Here is a 25,291-nt window from a genome sequence, read left to right on the forward strand (position 1 = left end):
GGTTTGATGACATACTGGTAACAGAAAGCCACTTAAGATATATATTCTAGGGAGTTATAGAATAAACTGAATTGTCATCAAGCCTTCAGCAGCTAGCCTCCAACTGGCAGCCTCCTTCCATGATCACCTGACTTTTTCTTTTTTTAATTATGGATACAAAGAAGCAAATAGCTAGGGGAGCCTACAATGCTCACCATCAAAATACAAAATATATTGATATGTATTGTCTGTTCTTGATAGAAGTGTAGTAATATGATTTAAATATAGGCTTAAATTGCTCTGCCTTTTTCATAAATATTCTGGATTTAAGGTACAAGAAATAAAGCAAAAAATATAACAACAAAATTGTCCTTTTTTTGGGGGGGGGTCCAGTTATGGGGACTGAACTCTGGGCCTGGGTGTTGTCCCTCAGCTCTTCAGCTCAAGGCTAGCGCTCTACCACTTGAGCCACAGTGCCACTTCCGGCTTTTTTTTTCTTTTTGCTTATGTGGTGCTGAGGAATTGAACCCAGGGCCTCATGCATGCAAGGCAAGCGCTCTACCACTGAGCCACCTTTCCAGCCCTGTCCTTTTTTTTTTTTTTTGAGAAGACAATCTCTATGTAGCTCAGGCTGGCCTCACAAATTTCATCATAATTGTGCTGAATACTTGATATTGTTACTTACTATTACTTTGTGAAATCAACTTAATGTTTATATTTTAAGTGATTGTAAGTTTACATTTTAAGTGATTGTAAGTCCTTTTTTCTAAAATTTCAAAAATAATATTCTCTTTCTCTTCCTACAGCAGTCTTTCCCCAAGAAGTTCCCCATGTCTCAGTCAGTGCCTCATATTTATATTCAAGTTAAAGAATTTATTTATGCCAGCCTTAAATTTTCAGAGTCCTTACACCGAAGGTGAGTTTACTAATATAAATCTAATATAAATTTGCCTTTATCATAACCTTTTTTTTTTGTCAGTTGTGGGGCTTGAACTCAGGGCCTGGGCACTGTCCCTGAGCTTCTCTGTGCTCAAGGCTAGCACTCTACCACTTGAGCCATATCACCACTTCTGTTGGTTAATTGGAGATAAGAGTCTCCAGGGACTTTCCTGCCTGGCCTGGCTTTGAACCGTGATCCTCAGATCTCAGCCTCCTTAGTAGCTAGAATTACAGGCATAAGCCACTAGCGCCTGGCTATATCTGCATTTTTCAATAAACAATTATTTTAAAATGCATATTAGTGACATTTTTGCTTCATAGATTTTAAAGATTATGTCCAAGAAATGATTATTTACTTAATTTGAAGACCTAGGAGAAAAGAATAAGCTTTTAACGTGCTATTTTAGCAATCTTTGGGATGTTAAAAAACCATTGTAGGTGTTTTGTATCAAATTAAAATTAGTATAAGGTTAGTGGTGCTGTGGCTAAAGTGGTAGAGCACTAGCCTGGAGCAAAAGAAGTTCAGGGACAGCACCCAGGCCATGAGTTCAAGCACCAGGACTGGGGGAAAAACCATATGCAATAATATGTATAAAATTAGTATAAGGTGTAGGGTGCTGGTGGCTCATGCTTGTTATCCTAACTACTCAGGAGTTTGAGATCTGAGGATCATGATTCAAAGCCAGCCCAGGCAGCAAAGTCCATGAGACTCTTTATCTCCAATTAACAACCAGAAAACCAGAAGTAGTATTGTGGCGCAAGTAGTAGAGTGCTTATGTTGAGCTGAAGAGCTGAGGACAGCGCCCAGGCCTAGAGTTCAAGCCCCATGACTGACCAAAAAATAAAAAATAGTATAAGGTAATTTATTTCTTTAGATATCTTCTTAAAATCTCAGTTAATATGGATGACTTATTATATTAAACCTGGTAATTATACCTAGAAGGAACATCAATTTGTATTTTAAAAGTAGCTTTTGGTAGCTTGGTGCCGCTCATGCCTTTAATCCTAGCTATTCAGGAGCCTGAGATCTGAGGATGCAGTTTGAAGCCAGCCTGAGCAGACATGTCCATGTGGGACTTACCTTCAATTAACCACTCCTCAAACTGAAGTAGAGCTATGGCTCAAAGTGGTAGAGAGCTAGTCTTGAACAAAAGAGCTCAAGGATAGTGCGTAGGCCCTGCGTTCAAGCTCATGATAGACTAGGGGAAAAAAGTAGCTTTTAGTTATCATCATATATGAATTGTCTTGTAAAGAAACTTTCCTTCAGTGGAGTTATAATTTAAGAATAGTTTTGTTTTTTGTACTAAATACTTCATGTTTTTCTATATTGATTAATTTGATGAGTATTCTACTTTGGAAAATATCCCCTTTTCAGTTGAAGTTTATAATTTAATAAATATCTAATTACAATTTATTTAAAGATGTAAAGCCATAATTTAGAACATTTTTAGTAAATGGTGTTATTTAGAATATTAACTAACTGTATGTTTGAGAAGGTGAGTAATGTTAGTCTTTGTTTTTAGCTCAACAGAAATAGATGATATGCTCAGGAAATCAACAAATTTGCTGCTGACCAGAACTTTGAACAGCTGTCTACTGAACCTAATTAGAAAACCTCATATTGGTTTGGCAGAGGTAGGGTAAGAAGAAATACATAGTCAAATATCTTAGTATATGAAAAAATTAGTGTGATCACTGAACATCATCCTATAAAAATGGCTTTGTTTATTAAATTTATTAATATAAGCATATTTTTAAAATATAAAGTATTGTTGTAGATTAAGAAATGTGAGGGGAAAGGGTTTAAATGGGGAGTGGAAGATAGAAGAACATATATTTAGACGACTTATTGCCAGACTTTACATGGACAGTCCAAATCCTTGTTTTTTTACTTGCTCCATGTGTAAGATTTGAAAAATACCATAAAAAGTTATTGAAAAATAAGTCAGTTGTCAGTGGCTCATGCCTATAACTCTAGCTACTGAGATCTGAGGGTCATGATTTGAAACCAGCCCTGGCAGGAATATCCATGAGACTCATATCTCCAGTTAACTACCAAAAATGCCAGAAGTGGAACTGTGGCTCAGGGACAGCTTGCAAATCCCAAGTTGAAGCCCCAGAATGGACACACACACACACACACACACACATACACACACACACACACACACTAATAATTATTATTATAGTAATCTGACTCTGAGTATACACACATATCTTAAAGCATTAGCATTTACGAACAATATTTGCAATAGACTTTTGAGATCAGATAATCCGTTGTATCCCATACTGCTATAATTATAATTAATGCTTTTTTCCAAACCAGATGGTTTTGCATCTGTGTGATGTGTTCTTTACCAGATATATTTTGTATTTTCCAGCTTGTGCAAATCATCATAAACACAACACACCTTGAACAAGCTTGTAAATACCTGGAGGATTTTATAACTAACATTACAAATATTTCTCAAGAAACTGTTCATACCACAAGACTTTATGGACTTTCTACTTTTAAGGTATGTAAAAATATGACCAAAAATTTTCATTTTAGTTGTTGTAAGTAAATTTTATAAGATTAAAAGACAAATTTTATTATTTGTACACTTTCTTTATATTTCTAACTTTTGAGAATAGAAATAATTTTTGCCCAAGTTAGCAGATAAATTATCAGTTCCTTTTTGGTAATTTTAAGTCTCTTGCTACGTTGGAGAAAAACATATTGATTTTCTATAATGTATTACATTTTGTTCATTTTTGACAATAAATGGTAGTGCTGCACGAGACTGACTGAATTTCTATTAATGTATCACATATAGTTCAATAGATTTATATGTGTATGTTTGCGAAATAAAAGTGTGAGAAAAATTAAATAGTTAAGTAAGTAAGCAACTTTTAAGTTTTTCATCCTTTACTAGCTCTAATCTGAAGAAAACTAAATATCCCATATCATTAGTCTTCCTTTTTCTAGATGAAAAGTTTTCTTTAAAACACAATGGAATATAATGAGATTAATTAGTGATTGCTTTAGGAGGAATGCAAGATAAAATAACTTGTTTCATAAGCTGTTCTAGTCATTTAGAGTCATATAAATGAGACACTAGTTGCATTAGTTTTTTGTTTCTGAGAAACAATTTAAGGGAGAAAGTTTCATTTTGGCTCATAGTTTTAGAAGTTTCAATCCAAAGATGCTTGGTTTCATTGCTTTTTACCTGAGAAGAGGCTGAACTCCATGGCACAGAGTATATAGTGGAGTGTGATTGCTCATTTCCTGGCAATTGGGAAGCAGAGCACACTGTGCTAACAGGCTTTTTCCTTTGTTTACTTTTGTCCCATCTGGGCCTCCAGCCTATATGGTGGTGCCACCCACATTCAGGGTGACTCTATCCCTCTCAGGTACTGTTCTACATGCCAGTTATCTCTGGAAATGCCCTTACACACATACATAGGCATGCGCTTTATTAATTTCCTCGGTCTCTCAACCCAATCTAGTTGACAATCAAGGTTAATTATCACATTGGTAGTCTAGTAGTTGTATTTCAGTCTTCCATTAAACTAATGATAAAATAAGTTCTGACTCCTTATCTGTAAAATAAGCTTACTAGTTTAGCCTCATAGCAATTTCTAAAAGTTTTCTATTAAAAGGAATACTTGTCTTACTATCTTCCTTTAAGTTCCTTAATTTACCTCCTAAAATTATGTGGTAATAATTCAAAATTTTACATTTGGTGTATTTGTATTTAGAAATAACTTATTTAATGTTAACATTCACCCAAACTTTGAAAGTATGAAGTCTACAAACAACTTAAAATGTCTTAAAAATGTCTTAGCTGGGTGCCAGTGGCTCACACCTATAATCCTAGCTACTCAGGGGACTGAGATCTGGGGACCACAGTTTGAAGCCAGCACAGGCAAGAAAGTTCATGAGACTCTTATCTCCAAGTAGTAGAGCACTGGCCTTGAACAAAAAAGCTCAGGGACAGCACCTAGGCCCTGAGTTCAAGCCTCAAGACACACACACACACACACACACACACACACACACACACACACACACACACACACACACACACACACACACACACACACACACACACACACACACACACACACACACACACACACACACACACACACACACACACACACACACACACACACACACACACACACACACACACACACACACTTCTCTTCAAATCATATATCCCTTTGATGACTCTTGTGCTTGTACAATTATTCTGATAAATAAGACAAAAACAGAATAATACCAGAGTCTGTGAACTTACACAATTAGTTATTAAAACAGGAGCATAAAAGCAGGCATTCATTTATTTAGTAATATATAGAGCTGTCAGCATATGTGCTCTGAAATTAGACTGTTGCCAAGGGAGTTGAGCAAGTTTTTTAAAAGAATAGTAATGATTACAAATGTCTCATCTATAAAATTAGATTGACAATGTGTTTATTATAAAGTTTGAAGGAGATAGTTTAGAGCAATTCACTATATATCAGTTATATACTGAGCATTTTATTAGGCCTTGAGGATACAAATACCTATCCCTTTTCTTAACAAGCTCATAGGAGAAACAACTGTAAAAGACACTGAACAGTATCATTTAATATAATATAGGTGGAGATTGAAATTTTGGACCTTTATCCAAAAATTCTTAGCTGCTTTTTTTTTTTTTGCCAGTCCTGGGGCTTGAACTCAGGGCCTGGGGCACTGTCCCTGAGCTTCTTTTGGCTCAAGGCTAGCACTCTACCAGTTGAGCTGCAGTGCCATTTCTGGTTTTTCCTGTTTATGTGGTGCTGAGGAATCGAACCTAGGGCTTCATGCATGCTAGGCAAACATTCTACCACTAAGCCACATTCCCAGATTTTAGCTTTTATATTAGGTTTTTCGTAAACTCTTACTGACCTTTCTGTCCTTATATCCATGTATTACTCCTACTCTAATAAAAGGAGATTTGCTAAGAGAGCTATAAGCATATTTAATGGTTAATATTGAATTTCACCTGCTGATTCTGTACTTCTTGTTTAAAATATGCATTAACAAATCTTGTATCCTAGAATCTTTAAGCAGTTTTTAAATTCTTTTTTATGTAGGCCATGAAGTCTCCACTTGATTTGCTTAATGTTCAGCTAATGATTAGACATGGATTTCCATAAAAACCTGGCACCATTATGTTTCCAGTCTTTGCCAGATGGGTCTGTTGATGTTGGGGCTTGACTGAAATATTGAGATAGGAAGTTAACAACTCTGCCTTAGCTTTCATTTTCTTCTTGCACAGAGCTTCAGGGTATCATAAATGAGAGTTTAGAGTTTCTCAGATATTTCCTGAGTATGTGCAGTCCTATATGTACATGTGAAGTCTAGATTCTTGGGAATATCAGGACTTTTCAAAGATATTTTTGAACACCCAATTTCCCAATTTTTTCCTTTTAAGTTTTTGGTTTATCTATTGTGTAACAACTGTTATCTACTATCTCCAGTATACTGGAGGACAGGGAGGTACTTTGTTCCAGACAAGCTATAATTCAGGTCAAATAAAGACATCCCTGTAAGAAGGGCTGAAGTCTTCTAGGAAATGACCCAATAAGTAATGATAATACACAGAGAATGTAGCTTTTAAAGAGTACCACGGGTATTCTTCCACCTTTGTGACTGGTCAGCTGTTTTTACAATTCCATGATCTGGATTTTCAAGGGTACTATGGAACTAAAGGAAGGGAGAGACTATGGAAAACAGTAAAATGGCATAAAACTCATCAAGATTCAGTTGTTTTTCTTGAAGAAATACTGTCTGAATTGCTGGAAATTTTTAATTTCTAGATTTGTGGAAAAGTTGATTTTGATATTGTCTTTTTTCTTTGCCCAGGCTTAATTCAATCATAATCTAAACTCAAAGCCTAGCATCTATAACTGTCCTCTGTGTTTACAGGTTCCACACTTGTGGCTTAAACCAATTACAGAATTTGCCATAGTTCTCTAAACAATACAATATAACAACTTGTGGCATCATTTTATATGAGGTATTGTAAGTAATTGAGAGGGTATAAAGTACTCAGGAGAATGTGTCAATTTTATGCAAATACTACACTATTTTATGTAAGTGACTTTAGTCCATTTGGAATTTGGTATTTGTGGGGAGACGGCACTTCTACAATCAACTTGTAGATTTGGAAAGACAACTGTATTCTACTTGTTTTTTTTTTTTTTTTTTGGTGATAGTCCAACTTTTACTTTTTCTTAGTAAATCAGTAAGTATGATCTTCTGCATTCTTGACAATTTCTGTTTCTCACTTTCTTTTTCTAATAGTCTTTTTGGAAAAGATATATCTCATGAAATATCTGATCACTTAAACATGAAAAGGTGAGCTGGGCGCTGGTGGCTCATGCCTGTAATTCTAGCTACTCAGGAGGCTGAAATCTTAGAATTTCAAAGTCAGCCTTGGCAGAAAAGTCCCTGTGAGACTCATCTCCAATAACCACTCAAACCAGGAAGTGGTGCTGTGGCCCAAAGTGGTAGAGCACCAGTCTTGAGCAAAAGAGTTCAGGGACAGGGCCTAGGCCCTGAGTTCAAGTCCCATGACCAATGACAACAACAAAGAAAGAAAGAAAAAAGAGAAAGAGAGAGAAAGAGAGATAAAAGAGAGAGAAAGAGAAAAAAGAAAGAAAGAGAAAGTGATAATGAAGCTAGGAAGAGAAGAAGAGCTAGGCATGGTGGTTTATGCTTGTCATTCTAGGTACTGAGGAAGTAGAGATTGGAAGGATTGAGGTTTGAGGCTATCCTGGCTGAAAGTTAATGAGACTCCCATCCCAACCAATGGCTAGGTATGGTGGTATGTACTTGTCATTCCAGTTGTATTACAGGCTGATACTGGGAGAATCAGAGTTCTATGACAATCTAAACAAAAAAGTTCATGCAGTTCTATCTCAGCAGAAAGAGTTGGGTGTTGTGGTGTTTGCCTATCATCCAACTGTATCTGGACAAAAAAAAAAAAAAAAAAAAGAGACCTATCTCAAAAATAACAGAAGCAAAAGGGCTGGGAGTGTGGCTTGAATCGTAGAGCACTTGTCTAGCAAGCATGAGACCCAGTACTGCCAAAAAGGAGGGAAGTGAGGGAGAGAGAAGAGGGAATGAGGAAGTGAAGAAGGAAAGAATAACAAGTGAATTAAACAGAGTATTGCCAGCAAAAAAAACCTAACAGTTTTCCTGAAGTTTAAATAAATAACTAAAATAATAGAAGAAAGAAAATTCTACTTAAAATTTGGACTTTTAAGAAAATTTTATTTACGCTCGACTTGTATTATTATTTCTTTTCATTATTTTTGTCCCTATCAGGATGCTCGGCATGCAGCAGAAGGAGAAATATATACCAAACTTAATCAAAAAATTGATGAATTTGTTCAGCTTGCTGATTATGACTGGACAATGTCTGAGCCAGATGGAAGAGCTAGTGGTTATTTGATGGATCTTATTAATTTTTTGAGAAGCATATTTCAAGTATTTACTCATTTGCCTGTAAGTATAAACAATTGCAAAACTTGTGCAAGTTTGCTTACTAAGGTTGTATTTTAGAAGTTAAATTTAGTAATTTTCACAGACTTTGGTAGTAGTAGAAAGCTGTAGAATTTGGAGAACTGCCAATATCCACTTTATATGTTATCTCTGTGGTTAGATAAATGCACTTGTACTGTATTAAACCATAAGATTCAGTACTAAACACAAATGAAAATTTATTTATTTATGGGTCCGGTCATGGGCTTGAACTCTGGGCCTGGGTGCTGTCAGCTCTCAGCTCTTCAGCTCAAGGCTAGCACTCTACCACTTGAGCCACAGTGCCACTTCTGGCTTTTTTCTTTTTGCTTATGTGGTGCTGAGGAATCAAACCCAGGGCCTCATGCATGCAAGGCAAGCGCTCTACCACTGAGCCACCTTCCCAGCCCACAAATGAAAATTTATTATCTGCAAGTTTTACTACCAGATGGCAACAGAAGATTCATGTTTAAAATGTTACTTGGATTTTTGCAGATAAGGATGGTAGAATTCCAGGATTTTAACCTGTATCCTGTGATGGGAGGAAAAAAAGAAAAATATAGACACCCTTGTTTTGAGTTCAGCAGTCAGAAGTTGAAATGAGAGAGTTAAAATTTGTAAGAGATTGTTTATATCAAGATTACCTTTTTGTTGTGAGGGAAAAAAAAGGCAGCAAAAGGAAGATCAGAACTGAAAAGTTAAGGAGATTTTTACTGCAAGCCAAGATCAGGTGATACTTTAGAACATCTGTTCTGTTGTTCATCTTTTTTTTTTTTTTTTGCTGGTCATGGGGCCTGAACTCTGGGCCTGGGTGCTGTCCCTCATTTCTTCAGCTCAGGGCTAGCACTCTACCACTCAAGCCAGAACGCCACTTCCGGTTTTTTCTGCTCATGTGGTGCTGAAGAATTGAACCCAGGGCTTCATGCATGCAAGGCAAGCACTCTACCACTGAGCCACCTTCCCAGCCCTGTTGTTCATCCTTATATGGAGGAAACAATAATGGAAAAAGGAGATTAGAGAGCTGTGTTCTTACTTATAGAATACTTGTAGGTCAGGAACAGATAATAGAAATACAGTAGACATAGATGTTGGTAACATTGTTATAAAAAAAAAACTTATACAAGGTACTATATTTCAAAAAGTTAAGAGATTAGACTTTGCAGAAAAAGTCCCATACAGGAGCATGTTTAGACTAGTGTTTCATAGAGAAGTCCAGACTGTGGGAAACCACCTTTTAATCGTTTCCTTTTCTTTTATCTGGGAGTCTTTAGCCCTTGTAGGAAAGCTATCATGTTGTTGTAAGACCTTTCTATCTTTTATGGAAATCCATGTGGTAGGTGGTAGCATTGACATTAAAATCTCTGTTAATTCTTTGGAAGCAAGAGAAGTAGCAGTTGGCACAGATCTGTAGTAGCTGTCTGTAAGGATTTATTCTTCATTCAGAACATTGTGGGCTGTCATGTAGAAAGTTATTCTTAGAAAAAAAGGATAAATAGTTTACCTTGATCGCCTTTCTCCCTGTTCTTTGTGGGTTTGTTTTGTTTTAATATATATCTTCCCTTCTTTTGATGTAGTTCTCTTATTCTTAAAATCCACCCTGCATTTCTCCCAAACTGGAGGTGACTTAATATCCATACCACCTCTATTGTCATAATCTAGGGCTTAGACTTGTGTCTAAAAAGCCTGTCTAGAAAGCCTTTGTCCTTCAGGATAAGGATAGAACAAAACTGAGAATCTGCAAATCTGGAGATAAGGATAGTCCATCAAAAGATGCAATTTTTAAAACCATAGATCTTAATGGGATTTACTTTATCAATGACAACTAACAGAACATAGCCAGGCCACATTCAGTTAGGAAAATGAGGACATTGACTACACCCAGTCTCTGAGCATGACTCCTTATTATCCCATTTTACAGAGCATGCCATTCAAATGTGTGCCTTAGGAAATGAAGTCCTTCTTATACTAGACTCTCAGAATCTCTCAAAAGATTGAATCATAAATCCTTGAATGACAGAGACCTCCTTTGCTAGATTTTAAATCTTGATTATGCTTATATCAGCATCTACATGTATTAAAAAGAGACAGAAAGGGTTGATTTAAATGGCATTTGTCCAGTTTATTAACTGTTATGTGGAAATCACCTCTACACCTCACCTCCAAAAAAATTCTGACAATATCTTTGTAAATATAAAACTAAGGATATAAAATAGTAAATTTTCATTATTATATAGCCCTGATCCTCAGAACTGGATGCTTATATAAAGAAATTAGAATAAGAAAAAAATAAAAAAGGATATAGCATACAACTATCATAGTTATTGCCTTAAGAATGGCTTGTAGGGCTGGGAATGTGGCTTAGTGGTAGAATGCTTGCCCAGCATGCATGAAGCCCTGGGTTCAATTCCTCAGTACCACCTAAGCAGAAAAAGCTGGAAGTGGTGCTGTGGCTCAAATGGTAGAATGCTAACCTTGAGCAAAAGAAGCTTATGGACAATGCCCAGGCCTTGAGTTCAAGCAACAGGATCAATGTTTTAAAAAAAAAAAAAAATGGCTTCTGGTACACTTGTTTTCTACATGAATTTGTGAATTGCCCATAGTATTAAGATTCAACCACAAGGAAAATTAACCTCCTCTAATTTCCTCTAATTTCTCTTGCTTTTCTTTTCTTTTTTTTTTTTTTTTTGCCGGTCATGGGGCCTGAACTCTGGGTCTGGGTGCTGTCCCTCACTCTACCACTGGAGCCACAGCGCCACTTCCGGCTTTTTCTGTTTATGTGGTGCTGAGGAATCGAACCCAGGGCCTCATGCTTGCAAGGCATGCACTCTACCGCTGAGCTACCTTCCCAGCCCCTCTCTTGCTTTTCTTACATTTGTCAAGTGAGAAGAGTTACAGGCCATTAATATTTAATCACTTCCAAGTATCAAGCAGAGGAATTTCTTCAAAACCTTGACTTCTCGAGACTTTTATTGCTTTGCTTATCCATTCATTTTCTTTCCACCTATTCAAGTTGGTATGACATTGAAGATACTTAGGTGTGCCATGACAACAGGAATGTACTAGAGAGCTAAAAACGTACGTTCGGTGGCTCACGCCTGTAATCCTAGCTATTCAGGAGACTGAGACCTGAAGATCACGGTTCAAATCCAGACCGGGCAGGAAAGTCTGTGAGACTCTTATCTCCAATAAACCACTAGAAAACTGGAAGTGGCGCTGTGGCTCAAGCAGTAGAGCGCTCACCTTGAGCTGAAGAGCTCAGGGACAGCACCTAGGCCCAGAATTTAAGCCCCATGATGGACAAAAAAAAAAAAAAAAGTATATTCTCTTTGTCATCTAAAACTGTGTTCAAAAAATTGTTTTTCTTTTTTGTTTAGTTTTAAAATAAAAGGCTGCCAAAGTTTGATGAACCCTATGATTGGAATACTTTTGAGGGAAATAGGAATGTGCTGTGTATTATTGGTAGCTCTAATGTTTGCTTACTTTAGAAAAAAGTTTTATTTCATTTTTAAGATAATCATGTTCTATTTTCTCTCTCCTCTTTCTCCTTCCCTGCCTTCTTCTCTCCCCTCTAGAGAAAACATTTATGTTGCTCCCTCACTTGATTGAAAACTATTATAAGCAGAAAGTGCAAAAGCCTAAAACAGGAGAAGAGGGATTTGTAGTTGCTTATGGGGATTGTGGTTAATTGATGTGGTAACCAGTTTTTGAAGTGATAGCAGTAATTAGATGAGGATAGAAAGCAAGTGTAAGAGAAATAGAAAGGTATTTGGGAAAATGTTGGGAGTGCCAGAGTGAGTATATTTTGATAGACCTATGAATTTTTTGGCATAACCTTAAAAGTCTGTCTGCAAAGTAGTATCAGAGTTATTAAAACTCACAAAAGAAATTTATCTTGATACTTAAACCTTTATAACTCATTCATTCTGTATTTGGAATTTGAGTTACTTCAATATATATAAAGTGGTGAGTTAGAAAATTTACGTTATTAGTAAAGGAAGCCTTGTTTATTTGGGAAGTTATCTTAAAGAAATTTTCACATTTTATTCTAAGGTTATAGTTTTTCTGATTTAATAACATTTTTTACATTTTAATAAAATATAGTTTCATACATTTAAGACTTTAGATTGGTGGTTCTTATATAAAATGGGAGAAATATTACATCTTAATTAAAATTTCAACTTTTCAACTATGCATCTTTATTTATATTTCAGTTAAGAGTCTTATTTCTAGTTTTCATGTTTACTCCACATTTGATGAAAGACTTCTTTCAGTCTGTATACTTAACAGGTTATTCATTGTGACTTGAGAGTCTTTCCTTCCTCTTTTTGCCTCTGAAAAGACTGTTTCAGTCTCATAACTGAAATTTATGTAGCAACCTGAGATGCAATGAATTTGTATTAAATAGCAATCTACTAATTTAAATAACTTTAGAAGCAGGATGAGAATTGATATATTTTCTTACCCATGTTAGGTTTTTTGGTTCAAGTAGAGCATGACTGCTTTCACTTTTTTTTCCTGAGAAGGGTTACATAACCTTTTAAGCCAAAGCCTGTTATCAATTTAAAGACTAATATAATGCACAATATATTTATGTCTATATATTTCTTTTTTACTTAAGTAAATAGAATAAGGTTTTTTGGTGGGGCTATAAATAAAGAAAATAGACTGTTCTGGGACCTTTGAGGAAGAGTAGATCAATGCAGAAAGAATGGTGTGATTTCAAGAGCATGTTTTTATATTACAGGTACTTAAAAGAGTATAAAAGCACTTTGAAAAGTATGTTCAGATTATTACTGTTGAAACAAAATCGTTTTTTAAAAATTAGATCTTTGAAATAAAAGAATGGTGAGATCTTTGAAATAAGAAACGCATATAAACTTGAAATGAAAATTTAAGGTGCCAAATTGGTTTTTAAATATTCCACATTTTCCCATTATATTAGAATTCCATGAAAATGTTACTTTGAAACTGAAATAAGCTGAGCCATAAGCTGGTAAAATGTGTTTTAGTTTTGTTGCCATGTTATTTCATGATGTTTCAAAAGAAACCAACTATCCTTAGCCTAACCTAAAATAGTAAATTATTTTGAAATTTTTGCTTAACATGTAAACAGAGGTGCATTTCTTTTTATGCCTTTTAGACTGAAGCTAGGGGTTAGTGGTTTATTGTTCTTGTGATTGGCATTAAAAGCCTTATTTCACAGCTTGCAGTGAGGGACTATTGGGTAAAGAGTGGCTGTGTTCCACAAACTAAATTCAAAAACTGTCAATCAAGGTCTTACATAGGTTATTTAGAGAATGAGTTTTCTTACTGATTTCACCAAATGTCGCCTCATGCTGTCTTTGATTGGCACACCCTGGCAGGGAGGATGGATGAATCTGTCACCGGCTGGTTAATTGTGTTGCTGGTCTCAGTCTGACATTAGGTCTTTGACTCTTAAATGGCTCAATACAAAACAAATTAGCAGATTGTAGTCATATTTCTCATTCTATATGCTTTGACTTTGTTGAATGCAGTCCATAAATCATATTGACTGACACACAAGTAAATGATGAAAGCTGCTTTTGAGACATGAATGTAGAAAGCAGCACTGAGAAGGTGCCATGGAAGGATGCATATGGTTGACCCTTTGGGAATTTTCTAGGAGCCAAATGTCTCTTTACCACAATTGTTCTAAGAAGAAAAGCTTTGGGGTAATGCAAAAAGGATCTAATATGTCAGCAGATTCTCTTTTACAAGTTCCTTTGAAATATAAGAAGTTTGTCTAAGACTTTTTTCTCTTTGCAAGTTGTTTTTAAGCAAAATTGTTAAAACAAAGCAAAAAATGTAGTTATTGTTAAAAAGTTTAGCAGGTGTTTATTTATTGAACTTGGTTAAAGAGAAAGAAAACGTTAATTTGTGCAATTTTTCAGAAAAGGACAGGAAAAAGTTTATTAAATGTGCAATGTTTTTTGTTAATAGTCTTTAATGAAAGATTGAGTTTTTAAAGATAATTGTGAAAGTATTAATGTTATTTTTATTTTAGAAAGTGATATATTAAAAACATCAACCATAGTAATAATAGTTCTGAGGTTGGGGTTTTGGTAATAGCAAAATATGCCATAGACATCAGAAATAAACAAATATATTTTGGGGGTATGCAGACTTTGGTGACATTAACAGTTTTCTCTCTGAAAATTAGTATCCGATGAAATTGGAAAATGGTTCTACACATACTGCAGGTAGAAACTACACATTAAAAAATAAATGAATATGTAATCTTACAAGATAAAATTAAAATTTGATGAATTTGACCACATGATTATTATTAACTTAAATTTTGATGTATAGAAAGGAAGTATTTCACTGGAAAATTTTATAAAATATTACATATATCTTTAAAAGTGTTGTTGACTTAGAGAGTGAGTGAGGAAAACGGTGACATTGTCAAAAAAGAAATGACAATACCTGATTTACGTAACTGTAACCCCTCTGTACATCACCTTTATAATAACAAAAAAATAATAAAGTCATTGTTGCTCTACTTTCAAGACAAGAAAAAGTATTGTTAAAAACAGTACATGTTCAATGTATTTAAAAGAAATTTAGTGTTAGGAGTTGATTATTACATGTTATTTACATAGAAGAGCTAAGTTTGTGACTGTTTTCATTGAGTATTTCCATCACACTTGTAGAATAGCCTATAGCTGTATCCTGCCATCATTTTCGCCTTCAAGTGGTATTGCTGTATAGTTATTTATAGCCCCTGAGCCCATGTTGAATTTTAAAAGTTTTCTAAAAACAGTACCTCTTCCATTACTTTGTAGTTTGTTTATGAAGTGGATTGAATGATTTTTGGCAATTTATTGATCTGCTTTTGCAATTAGTACATTATACTTGCAATAGGACACGGAGCTAATTTGATGGAGAAGTACATTAAGCTAAAATGTATTAGTTTTTGCATTAAGTCAAAATGACATTTCTATTAAATATTCTTAAGCCTAGTATATTGTATTAAATGACATGCCATTGATTTCTCCCTTTTCTGCTTTTATTATCACCCCCCATTCATATTGATATTTTTCTACTTGGGGAATGGAACTGCATGTCTCCCAGACTAATTCCTCTGGGTTTAGGAGATCTTGAAGCATGCTGGGTTTTTCATTGTTTGTTACATTCCTTTTTGGCAGTTCATCAGTATCTGTCAAATATATTGTTTTCATTGGCTTTTATCTCTATAAAGTTTTTTAATTGAGATATTGACATTCCATTTTCAAATATGTAGTTTTCTATTGTGCATAGTGTCTAAATTTTAAAGACTCATAAAATAACTTCGTTCTAGTCTGATTTTTAATGTTTAAAGAATAGTCTAATAAATTACATCATGAAAATATATTTGTGTCCTTTTCAAATCAATGCCACATAAATGTTTTGGTACTAGCAAGTTGTAGCATTGTTTGAGAGACATTTTTCATGGCATTGTAGCATTATTGATCTTTGCAGTGAGTAAGAGAAACACAACTATCATGTATCACTTGGTAAATATGTGTTAATGGAAATGAGGCAAAACATAACATGTCTTCTAAATGTCATTTTCTCTAACTATATTCATAGACATTTGAGCTCTACTTACGGGAGAGAGTCCATCATCAAGTCACATAATTGTCAGTTGAAGATAGCCACCATATAAGCAGTATTACTGCTGGAAAATTATGCCTAAAAGAGTCTTACAATACTTTTTTTTTTTTTTTTTTTGTCAGTCATGGGGCTTGAACTTTGGGCTTGGGGGCTGTCCCTCAACTCTTCAACTCAAGGCAAGTGCTCTACCACTTGAGCCACAGTGCCACTTCCAGTTTTCTGAGTGGTTTATTGGAGACAGGAGTCTCACAGACTTTTGTGCCTGGGCTGGCTTTGAACTGCGATCCTTAGATATCAGCCTCCTGAGTAGCTAGGCTTACAGGCGTGAACCACTGGCACCTGGCTACTTTCTCTTTTTGTGTGTGTGTCTATCATGGGCCAATGAACTTGGGGCCCAGGTGCTATCCCTGAGCTTTTTTACTGAAGGCTAGCACTCTACCACGTAAGCCATAGCTCCACTTGTGTCTTTTTTGCTGGTTAACTGGAGGTGAAAGTCTTAAGGACTTTCCTTCCAGGAATGGCTTTGAATTGTAATTGCCATATCTGGGCCTCCTGAGTAGCTAAGAATACAGGGGTGAGCTACTTGAGCCCAGCATAATACTTTAAGCTTCTCCTGCAAAGCTTGACCCCAAAAATGGTTTATAATAAAATGATGTGGTATTGTGGTTCAGCTGCGTAATCTATGGGCTACAATTTTTAAAATGTTATTTTTAAGAAAATAACTTTATCAGTGACAGTTCCTATAGAATTTTAGGAGCTCATTGTTGTAGAAAATATTTTTTAGCTGTGTTATATATTATAATGAGTGAGAACCACAGAAGTTGCAGTTTGCTTAACTACATATTTCTTTTTTTTGTGGGGGGGGGTCCAGTCGTGGGGCCTGAACTCTGGGCCTGGGCGCTGTCCTTCAGCTCTTCAGCTCAAGGCTAGCACTCTACCACTTGAGCCACAGTGCCACTTCTGGCTTTTTTCTTTTTGTTTATGTGGTGCTGAGGAATCGAACCCATGGCCTCATGCATGCAAGGCAAGCACTCTACCACTGAGCCACCTTCCCAGCACTTAACTACATATTTCTAGATTACTAGGTGATTTTTAAAACTTTTGAAATTAAATATAGCATGAATTTGATTGAAAAGAGATTAATTTGAAGTCATATTCCTCATAGCGTCAGTAATTGATGCTATGCAATAGACTAAGAGTTTGAATGGGACTTAGGACTCAAAGTATATTTTGAACTTTAGGTACCAGTTTAAATAATAATATAATACAAATTACACCATTAATACAAAAGAGAGTATTATCAGGATGTTTTGTCAACATGATAGTGATTTTTATGTCATAAATCTCATATTTAATTTTATTTACTTTTCTTGGCTTCTTGAGACAGAGTCTGTATAGCCCAGACTAGCCTCAAACTTGTGATCTTTTTGCCTTCACCTCCAGGGTGCTTGGATTACAGGTATGCATCATTCTGCCTGGCACAATTAAAAATATTTGAGATTTTTCAAGAGATTTGTTATAATGTATTTTAATTTGTTTTGAGCTTTAATGATATTATATCCTGAGAAACAGGAATTTTAATTCCTATAATACAAAGGCATCACCATTCAGAATACAGAAATAGAAAAGCCAATAATCACTATTGTGGCAACAAAAATGGCAAGTATATAATTTTTGTGGCATTTTATGATGTTTTTCTATGCTTGCTTATCTGTGTTTTGGGTTTGATTGTTTGTTTTAAATAGGGGAAAGTTGCCCAGACAGCTTGCATGTCAGCCTGCCAGCATCTGTCAACATCCTTAATGCAGATGCTATTGGACAATGAATTAAAACAGATAAGCATGGGAGCTGTTCAACAATTTAACTTAGATGTCATACAGTGTGAATGTAAGTACTATCTTGGTTAACTTTCGTGCATTTCTAGGAATCTATATTTAAATTATATGAAAAAATGTAATAGAAGATAACTTTTTTCTCAAAACTCACTACAAAATACTTAATTTGTATATATAAAAATATTTTCCCCAAACACTAATTTTTATGTTTCTAAACTCAACATCAACTGATATTCTTAGTCTAGAAATAATTAGAAACACATTTCTTTTCTTTCTTGTATTCTTTCTTTCTTTCTTGTATTCTTTCTTTCTTTCTTGTATTCTTTCTTTCTTGTACTCTTTCCTGTATTCTTTCTTGTATTCTTTCTTTCTTTCCTTCTTTCTTTCTTTCTTTCTTTTTTTTTTTGCCGGTCCTGGGGCTTGAACTCAGGGCCTGGGCACTGTCCCTGAGCCTCTTTGTGCTCAAGGCTAGTGTTCTACCACTTGAGCCACAGCGCTACCTCCAGCTTTTTCTGTTTATATGGTGCTGTGAATCAAACCCAAGGCCTTATGCATGCCAGCAAGCACTCTACCACTGAGCCACATTCCCAGCTCCCTCATTTGTTCTTTCATACTGAAAATTGAGTCCATGGCCTGGTACCATGCTAAGATACATTGTCCCACTAAGCTGTACACCCAATTTAAACTGAATTCTTAAAAGTTTTTTTTTCAGTTGTCTTATGAGATTATTCCAGATGGCATTGTGTATGTAAATACTTTACATAGGTATTACTTGAGGCATTTGTGTTATTAAATCTTTTATGTAACTTTGGTTGTTAGTTGGTTAAAAACTTCTGTTGGGGGCTGGGAAGTTGGCTCAGTGGTAGAGCACTTGCCTTGCATGCCTGAGGCCCTGGGTTCGATTCCTCAGCACCACATAAGCAAAAAGAAAAAAGCCGGAAGTGGTGCTGTGGCTCAAGTGGTAGAGCACTGGCCTTGAGCTGAAGAGCTGAGGGACAGTGCTCAGGCCCAGAGTTCAGGCCCCACAACCGGACCAAAAAAAAAAAAAAAAAAAAAAAAAAAACTTCTGTTGGCTTCTGTTATGTCTTCTCAATTAGATTTATTGCCTAATGATGGAAATGCTGCTTGGTTAGATAACTTAAGGTGTCTAAACTTCTATGTGTTCTTACTTTTCCACAAAGGGCTAGTCTAACTATTCTTAAGGAAAATCACATTTATCTTATACCTTTGCTTCACTGTCCTGCTATAGGATAATTTCTACTTTTAGTTACTCCTATGGATAGAGTTAACTGAAGTCTCCTTTTAAAATGACTGATATCTTGGAGAAGATCAAAAGAAGTCCTGAGTTTGATTTAATTTAGTTAAGGATTTCTGGAGTCAAGTACAAGAAGGATAAACCCTATCCTGGTAGGAACTAAGGTTCTGGCACTGGAGATAATAGAAAGGAAAAGGCCAAAACTTAGAGGCAAATCATAGGAGCTAACTTGGCTTTCCTGAAGATTTTTGCCTTTGGTTGGCTCTATCTGTTACCATTTATATTACTGTAATCGTTACTTCTTAATATAAAATCACGCACTCAGTACTTACTGAGCAAATGTAAATTGATCGATTACTTTTTCTTTTTTTTTCTTTTTCTTTTATCGGTCATGGGGCCTAACTCGGCCTGGGCGCTGTCCCTCAGCTCTTCAGCTCAAGGCTAGCGCTCTACCACTTGAGCCATAGGACCACTTCAGGCTTTTTCTGCTTATGTGGTGCTCAAGAATCAAACCCAGGGCCTCTTGCATGCAAGTCAAGCACTCTACCACTGAGCCACTTTCCCAGCCCCTCGATTACATTTTCATGTTTATTTTTCTACCTCTGGTGTTAAATGTTCTTTTGAAAAAGCCAACTTTTTACTTTAAATAGTGTAGTATAAATAATAAAATCTTTTTCTGTTGTAAAGGAAATTTTAATCTGTGACTCATATCTTTGATCATGTAAAAATGGAACTTAGTTTAACAAACATGAGAAGAATTTTTTTAATGTTTTTTTTATTGTAAAAATACTGTACAGAGGGGTTACAGTTACATGAGTAAGGTAATGAGTACATTTCCTATGGAGCATTGTTACCTCCTTTTCCCCTACCATCCCTTCCCACCCCATCTCCCCAACTCCTCCCTCTCCCCACCCCCCAAGCTGTAAAGTTTGTTTTTCAACATAGTGTCTTGAATATCTCATTGTTACAATGGGTCAACCTGTATCCTTATTTCAGCATTTTGTTATTTCCCTTCCCCTCCCCAAATTAAAACAATGTAAGAGAAGAGAGTTTTAAAAATAACTTTTAACCCTTTTTAAGTAATATTTTAAATCTGGAAGAAGTTTTTAAAATACAAAGTTAACTTTTAGATGATCACAAAAGTATTCTTTCTCCATATTGCGGCTGAGAAAAGTGAAGAAAGGGAGCAAAGAAGAATTTGGCTAGGTAGATGAAAAACTAGAGTGCTTGGTAAAATAGTAATGTAAAGAAGTCTGGGTAGAGCACTAGTCTTGAGCTGAAGAGCTGAGGGACAGTGCCCAGGCCCAGAGTTCAGGCACCATGACTGGCAAAAGAAAAAATAAATAAATAAAAAGAAGTCTGGGTATCCTGGGAATCCACTGGGAGATGGAGATAGCTCAGAAGTAAAATCCTAGAAGTTAAAAGATCACTCCTCCCACCCCCAACACCCTGTAATACATATGTATTACCAGTCATATACTCCTCCACTCTAAAGTCATCTCTCAGATAACCCTGCTGTGGAGTTGTCCAGCTAGTCCTTGATATCCAATTTAAAGGATTAACTACTCTTCATGAAATATATTTGCATATGATACATTTCTTACGATTATGTCAGTAGATTACATTGATCTAAAACTATTTTTTTCTTTCTTTTTTTTTGAGCTAAAACTATTTTATCTATAAACTTTTAGTTGATCAAGTTCTACCTAAGGGTTAGAGTCACCACTAGTTTATATTGTGCCTTTTTTCCAATCAGAAGAAGTGTTCTCACCAAAACACTCCTATAGGGCTGTCTTCTTTTTATGTCTTATATAAAATTCACATTTTTCCCATATGGACTCAACTCCTATCATGGCACACAAGTTAAATGTACACAGCTATTAGCTCTCTCCATCTTCCTTTCTCATCTGGTCATCTATGGATAGAGAGCAGCCAAACTGCTGGATGGTCATAAAGGGAAGAAAAAGCAGATCCTCATCTATAAAACAATTACATGAAAACTGCTCTTATATTCTTCTACAAACTGGTCTTCTACAAACTGGTTTGACTATCTTCTGTTCAATATCAGTGTCTTATACACAGAGGTAGAAGAAACAATATGATATGTAATTTGAACTATCAAACACAGTGTTCCATACTCTTAACTATTAGGACAAATCCTTTGATTGTCAGAATGTACTCTCAAATAATTGAAACTATGGCATTCTAAAATCTGTGTGTCTTTTACCATCTTTTTTGTGATTACTCTTTTTTTTCCCTAATCTTACACTGGTACTATTCGTTTTTATTTTAGGATATTAAGATAATACCTAATAAATTATATATTTATGTTCTCAAGGTGAATATTAAATCCTACAAATCTGTGGCATTCTAGCAAGAGATCTAGAATTCCAACAAACTATATAATATATAGTGATGAAGAACTTAGATTGGAGATCATGAACTACCAAAGATTCTGGATAACAAAGAAAAGGTGCTTAGGTCAAAGAATTTAAATAATAAAGTTGATGGAAAATAAACTTGAGGTTTCACAAGTGCTTAACAGGCACTCTACCACAGAGCCATACTTCTAGTCTAAAGTTAGATTCATGAATACTTAAACTTTATAATTGAGGGAATCTACCGCTTTCTAATCAGAAGCAAAACTTGATGGAATCGGTGTCAGAGTAGGGTTAATTTAGTGTTACAAGGACATGGAGTTAGAACAAGACAGATTCTGAAAACTGGAAAAATATTATACTTTTTCATAAAGTATAAAGAGTTCCTGACCCTGGGAAGTGGGAATAAGAGAATGGATTATGGACATTTTAGAGGGGGGAATGTGTAAATTTGTTATGATTAAATGGTTAGAACCAGAGACCTATGCAAAGAAAGAAACATAGAGAATGCATACCATCATCAAGGGTGGGAGTGAAATGGAAGGTATGGGCAGGGAGAAGAGAAAAGAGATTTAATCATCCAGGATAGGTAGTTTAACTAAGTTCAACAAAGTAGATAGGCATTTCAAGCATTCTGCACAGTGCTATACTCATAGTAAAAGATACGTTACATGGTAACAATTCTGTAAATTCTATAAAAGTACATAGTACTTTGAGAGAAGAATAGCAGCAGACTATAATCTAGAGATAAAATTTCTTAGACTGAAAGTATTATGTGGGGGGTCAGTGCATGACTTCATGTTCAGAGAAAGTTGGGAAGATAACTAGGAATGTGTTCTTGGAATATAAAGATAGACTTCTTTGAGAACTGCATCGAACACTTGATCCTTTTAAAGGTTTTGTAAATTCAAGATAAATTGTTTCTTAGTTGAGAGTATATTTGCCAGGCTTGGCATATGCTGAGTTCTGAATCTGCATATGTGCTGTGTTTTATATTTACTGAATGTCTGCTATATATTGGTTGGATCCCAGTATGGGTACTTTACATGTAACCTATAGAAGAAAAAATAATCATTCTTATACCACATTATTACATAGGTGCCTCTGAAATATTTTTATCAGTAACAAAATGCAGAATATTTCCTACGCTTCAAGGAACCAGATTCTTTGTTTTATATTTGAGTATCCAGACTAGGTCTATGTATTTATGTATTATATACTTTTTATGGATAGTACACAAATAATGAATGAGATTATCACAACTAAGAGTTTAATATCTGAAGCCCAGAGGTACTAGAAAAGCTCCAGATTGGAAAGTGCTGGCACCTGATGTGACGAAGAAGGTATTTTTGTATGGACATCACAAGATCAACCCAGTAAGATGAAGACCTTACACACTAGGCAAATGATTGATCTACGTTGCCAACTCTTTTTTTTTTTAATTTTTAATTTTGAGGCAGGGTATAGTCAAATTACATAATCTGGTGTCAAATTTACTGTCTTCCTGAATGGCTGGGGTTACAGGTGTGTACTACCATGCTTAGATTGATAATTGTACATCTGAAGATCTGTTCTTTCTTCTTCGGATGAAGACTTAACCCACCATAAACAAACAGAAAAAAAGAAAACCCACAAAATCAACAAAACAAAAAGTTCTCTTTTGTGGACTTTAGTTTCATTTTTGAAAGGGATATATGACTCCAAATAGAAGTATTAAGGGGAGGGGCTGGGAAGATGGCTCAGTGGTAGAATGCTTGCCTTGCATGCATGAGGCCCTGGGTTCGATTCCTCAGCACCACATAAGCAAAAAAGAAAAAAGTCGGAAGTGGCGCTGTGGCTCAAGTGGTAGAGTGCCAGCCTTGAGCTGAAGAGCTAAGGGACAGTGCCCAGGCCCAGAGTTCAGGCCCCACAACTGGACCCCCCCCCAAAAAAAAGAAGTATTAAGGGGAAATTAGGTAGATGTTATAAGGAGAATATGTCTGTGTCATGTTTAAAGTAGGCTGAATATTGTTATATTTTTTGGATACCTGAATTTCTGCCTAGCTTTAATAACACCTAAACTATTTGATTGAGTATAATTTTCTGTTTACTTACAAGAGAAAAAGAATACTAGATACTATGTTTTATAAGGATAGGATGACAAATACCCTGACAGCTTGCATACTACTTCTGGCCAGCCACATGTTACCAAGTAAGTCTAATTCTAACTTCTGATTCTACCAGGCAAACCACTAGATGGCATCTGTTGTCATCCCATTTAATGATAAATCTGGTCCAAGCCAAAATTTGAGTCCCAGCTAGCTATTTTAAATCTTGATATAAGAAGAAATTGAAGTATAGGGTATCTCACCCTTTGTATTTATATTCATCACTTAAAACCTTCCTATTTTATGTTACCTGTCTTTGTCTTCTACCAGGAAGGTCTTGAGACTTTAGCCTAGGTTTCTCATTTTCCCATGCAATCTTTGTCAGATTTTTGATCTGTGATAACTCAGTGAAATCTCCTCTCCACCCATCAATTCTGCCTACCCTGGATAGATGGTTTTTATGTCTACATTTAACTAATATACATTCCCTATCTTATAGTGAAGACAACTTTATGCCTAGGACAGGCTTTTTCAGAGCCAGTTCCTACTGTGTTTGTTTTATTTTTTTGTAGCTGTGTGGCTTGAACTCAGGGCCTTGGCATTGTCCCTGAGCTCTTTAGCTTGGAGCCATAGCCCAACTCCTGGTTTCCTGGTAGTTAATTGTAGATAAGAATCTCACAGACTTTCCTGCCTGGGCTGGCTTTGAACCACCATCCTCAGATCTTAGCCTCCTGAGTAACTAGGATTACAGGTGTGAGCCACCTGTGTTTAATTTCAGGGTGTCATATACTTTTGTACCATTGGAATAAATATATAGGGCCCAACTTCATAGTATTCTTCCTTCCTTTCTCCTACCCTCTCTCATGCTTTTATAGGTCCTGAGGGCAGGACCTTCTCTTAAGAGAAAAAAGAAATGTGAGTATATATAAATAATGCACTTTTGCATGCAGATAGTTGGTTTTTGGCTTTTTGGCTTTTACCAGTCCTGGTGCTTGAACTCTGGGCCTGAATGCTGTCCTGGAGCTTCTCTTGCTCAAGGCTAGCACTCTACCATTTGAGTCACAGCACCACTTCTGGCTTTTTCTGAGTTGTTTATTGGAGATAAGAGTCCTTTGGACTTTCCTTCCCAGGATGGTTTCAACCAAGATCCTTAGTAGCTGGGATTATAGATGTGAGCCACTGGCACTAGGTTCAGATAATATCATTGGTTTTTCTTTATTTTTACTTTTACTCTTTTTTTTATTGTAAAGGTGATGAAGGGGAGGAGGTTACAGTTACATAAGTAAGGTAATGAGTACATTTCTTTTTAAACTGTTACCTCCTCCCTCATTTTCTCCCATTTGCCACTCCCTCAGTATTTTTTATTGCCTTAAAATTTAGTAGATTGCCAATTTGGAAGATGGCTTCTTATTATCACAACCCACACAGACTGCATTTTATTTTGTTGTTTAATCTGCATTGATTCAAATTGAATCTTCTTCCCAGGAGATTCATATAGTAGAGCTCTCATCTATTAGTTATCATATCTGTTTCCAATAAAGTCAGGTATCTCCTCTCTTAATCTACATTTAGAGTGTTTTAAAAATTTGGCATGAAGCCAAATCCTATAATCCTAGCTACTCAGGAGGCTGAGATCTGAGGATCGAGGTTCAAAGCTAGCC

The 25,291-nt window shown here is 35.7% G+C and overlaps 1 protein-coding gene across 6 annotated transcripts in view; it reads left to right on the forward strand.

The window, feature by feature from the left end:
- The window catches only part of Exoc6 (exocyst complex component 6), a 127,557-nt gene that overhangs the window by 67,569 nt on the left and 34,697 nt on the right, over window positions 1-25,291 (forward strand). For 4 of the 6 annotated variants that reach the window (XM_070021213.1, XM_070021212.1, XM_070021208.1 and 1 more), the window contains exons 15-19: window positions 786-895; window positions 2,442-2,553; window positions 3,300-3,434; window positions 8,264-8,443; window positions 17,821-17,962. In XM_070021213.1, coding sequence (XP_069877314.1) covers window positions 786-895; window positions 2,442-2,553; window positions 3,300-3,434; window positions 8,264-8,443; window positions 17,821-17,962 — 679 coding nt within the window. The remainder of the gene's footprint in view (window positions 1-785; window positions 896-2,441; window positions 2,554-3,299; window positions 3,435-8,263; window positions 8,444-17,820; window positions 17,963-25,291) is intronic. The other 2 variants (XM_070021209.1, XM_070021211.1) reach the window with 1 other exon arrangement.

Source organism: Dipodomys merriami, unplaced genomic scaffold (genome assembly GCF_024711535.1).
Source record: "Dipodomys merriami isolate MVZ:Mamm:240054 unplaced genomic scaffold, mDipMer1.0.p SCAF_14, whole genome shotgun sequence".
In the NCBI taxonomy this organism is placed as follows: Eukaryota; Metazoa; Chordata; class Mammalia; order Rodentia; family Heteromyidae; genus Dipodomys; species Dipodomys merriami.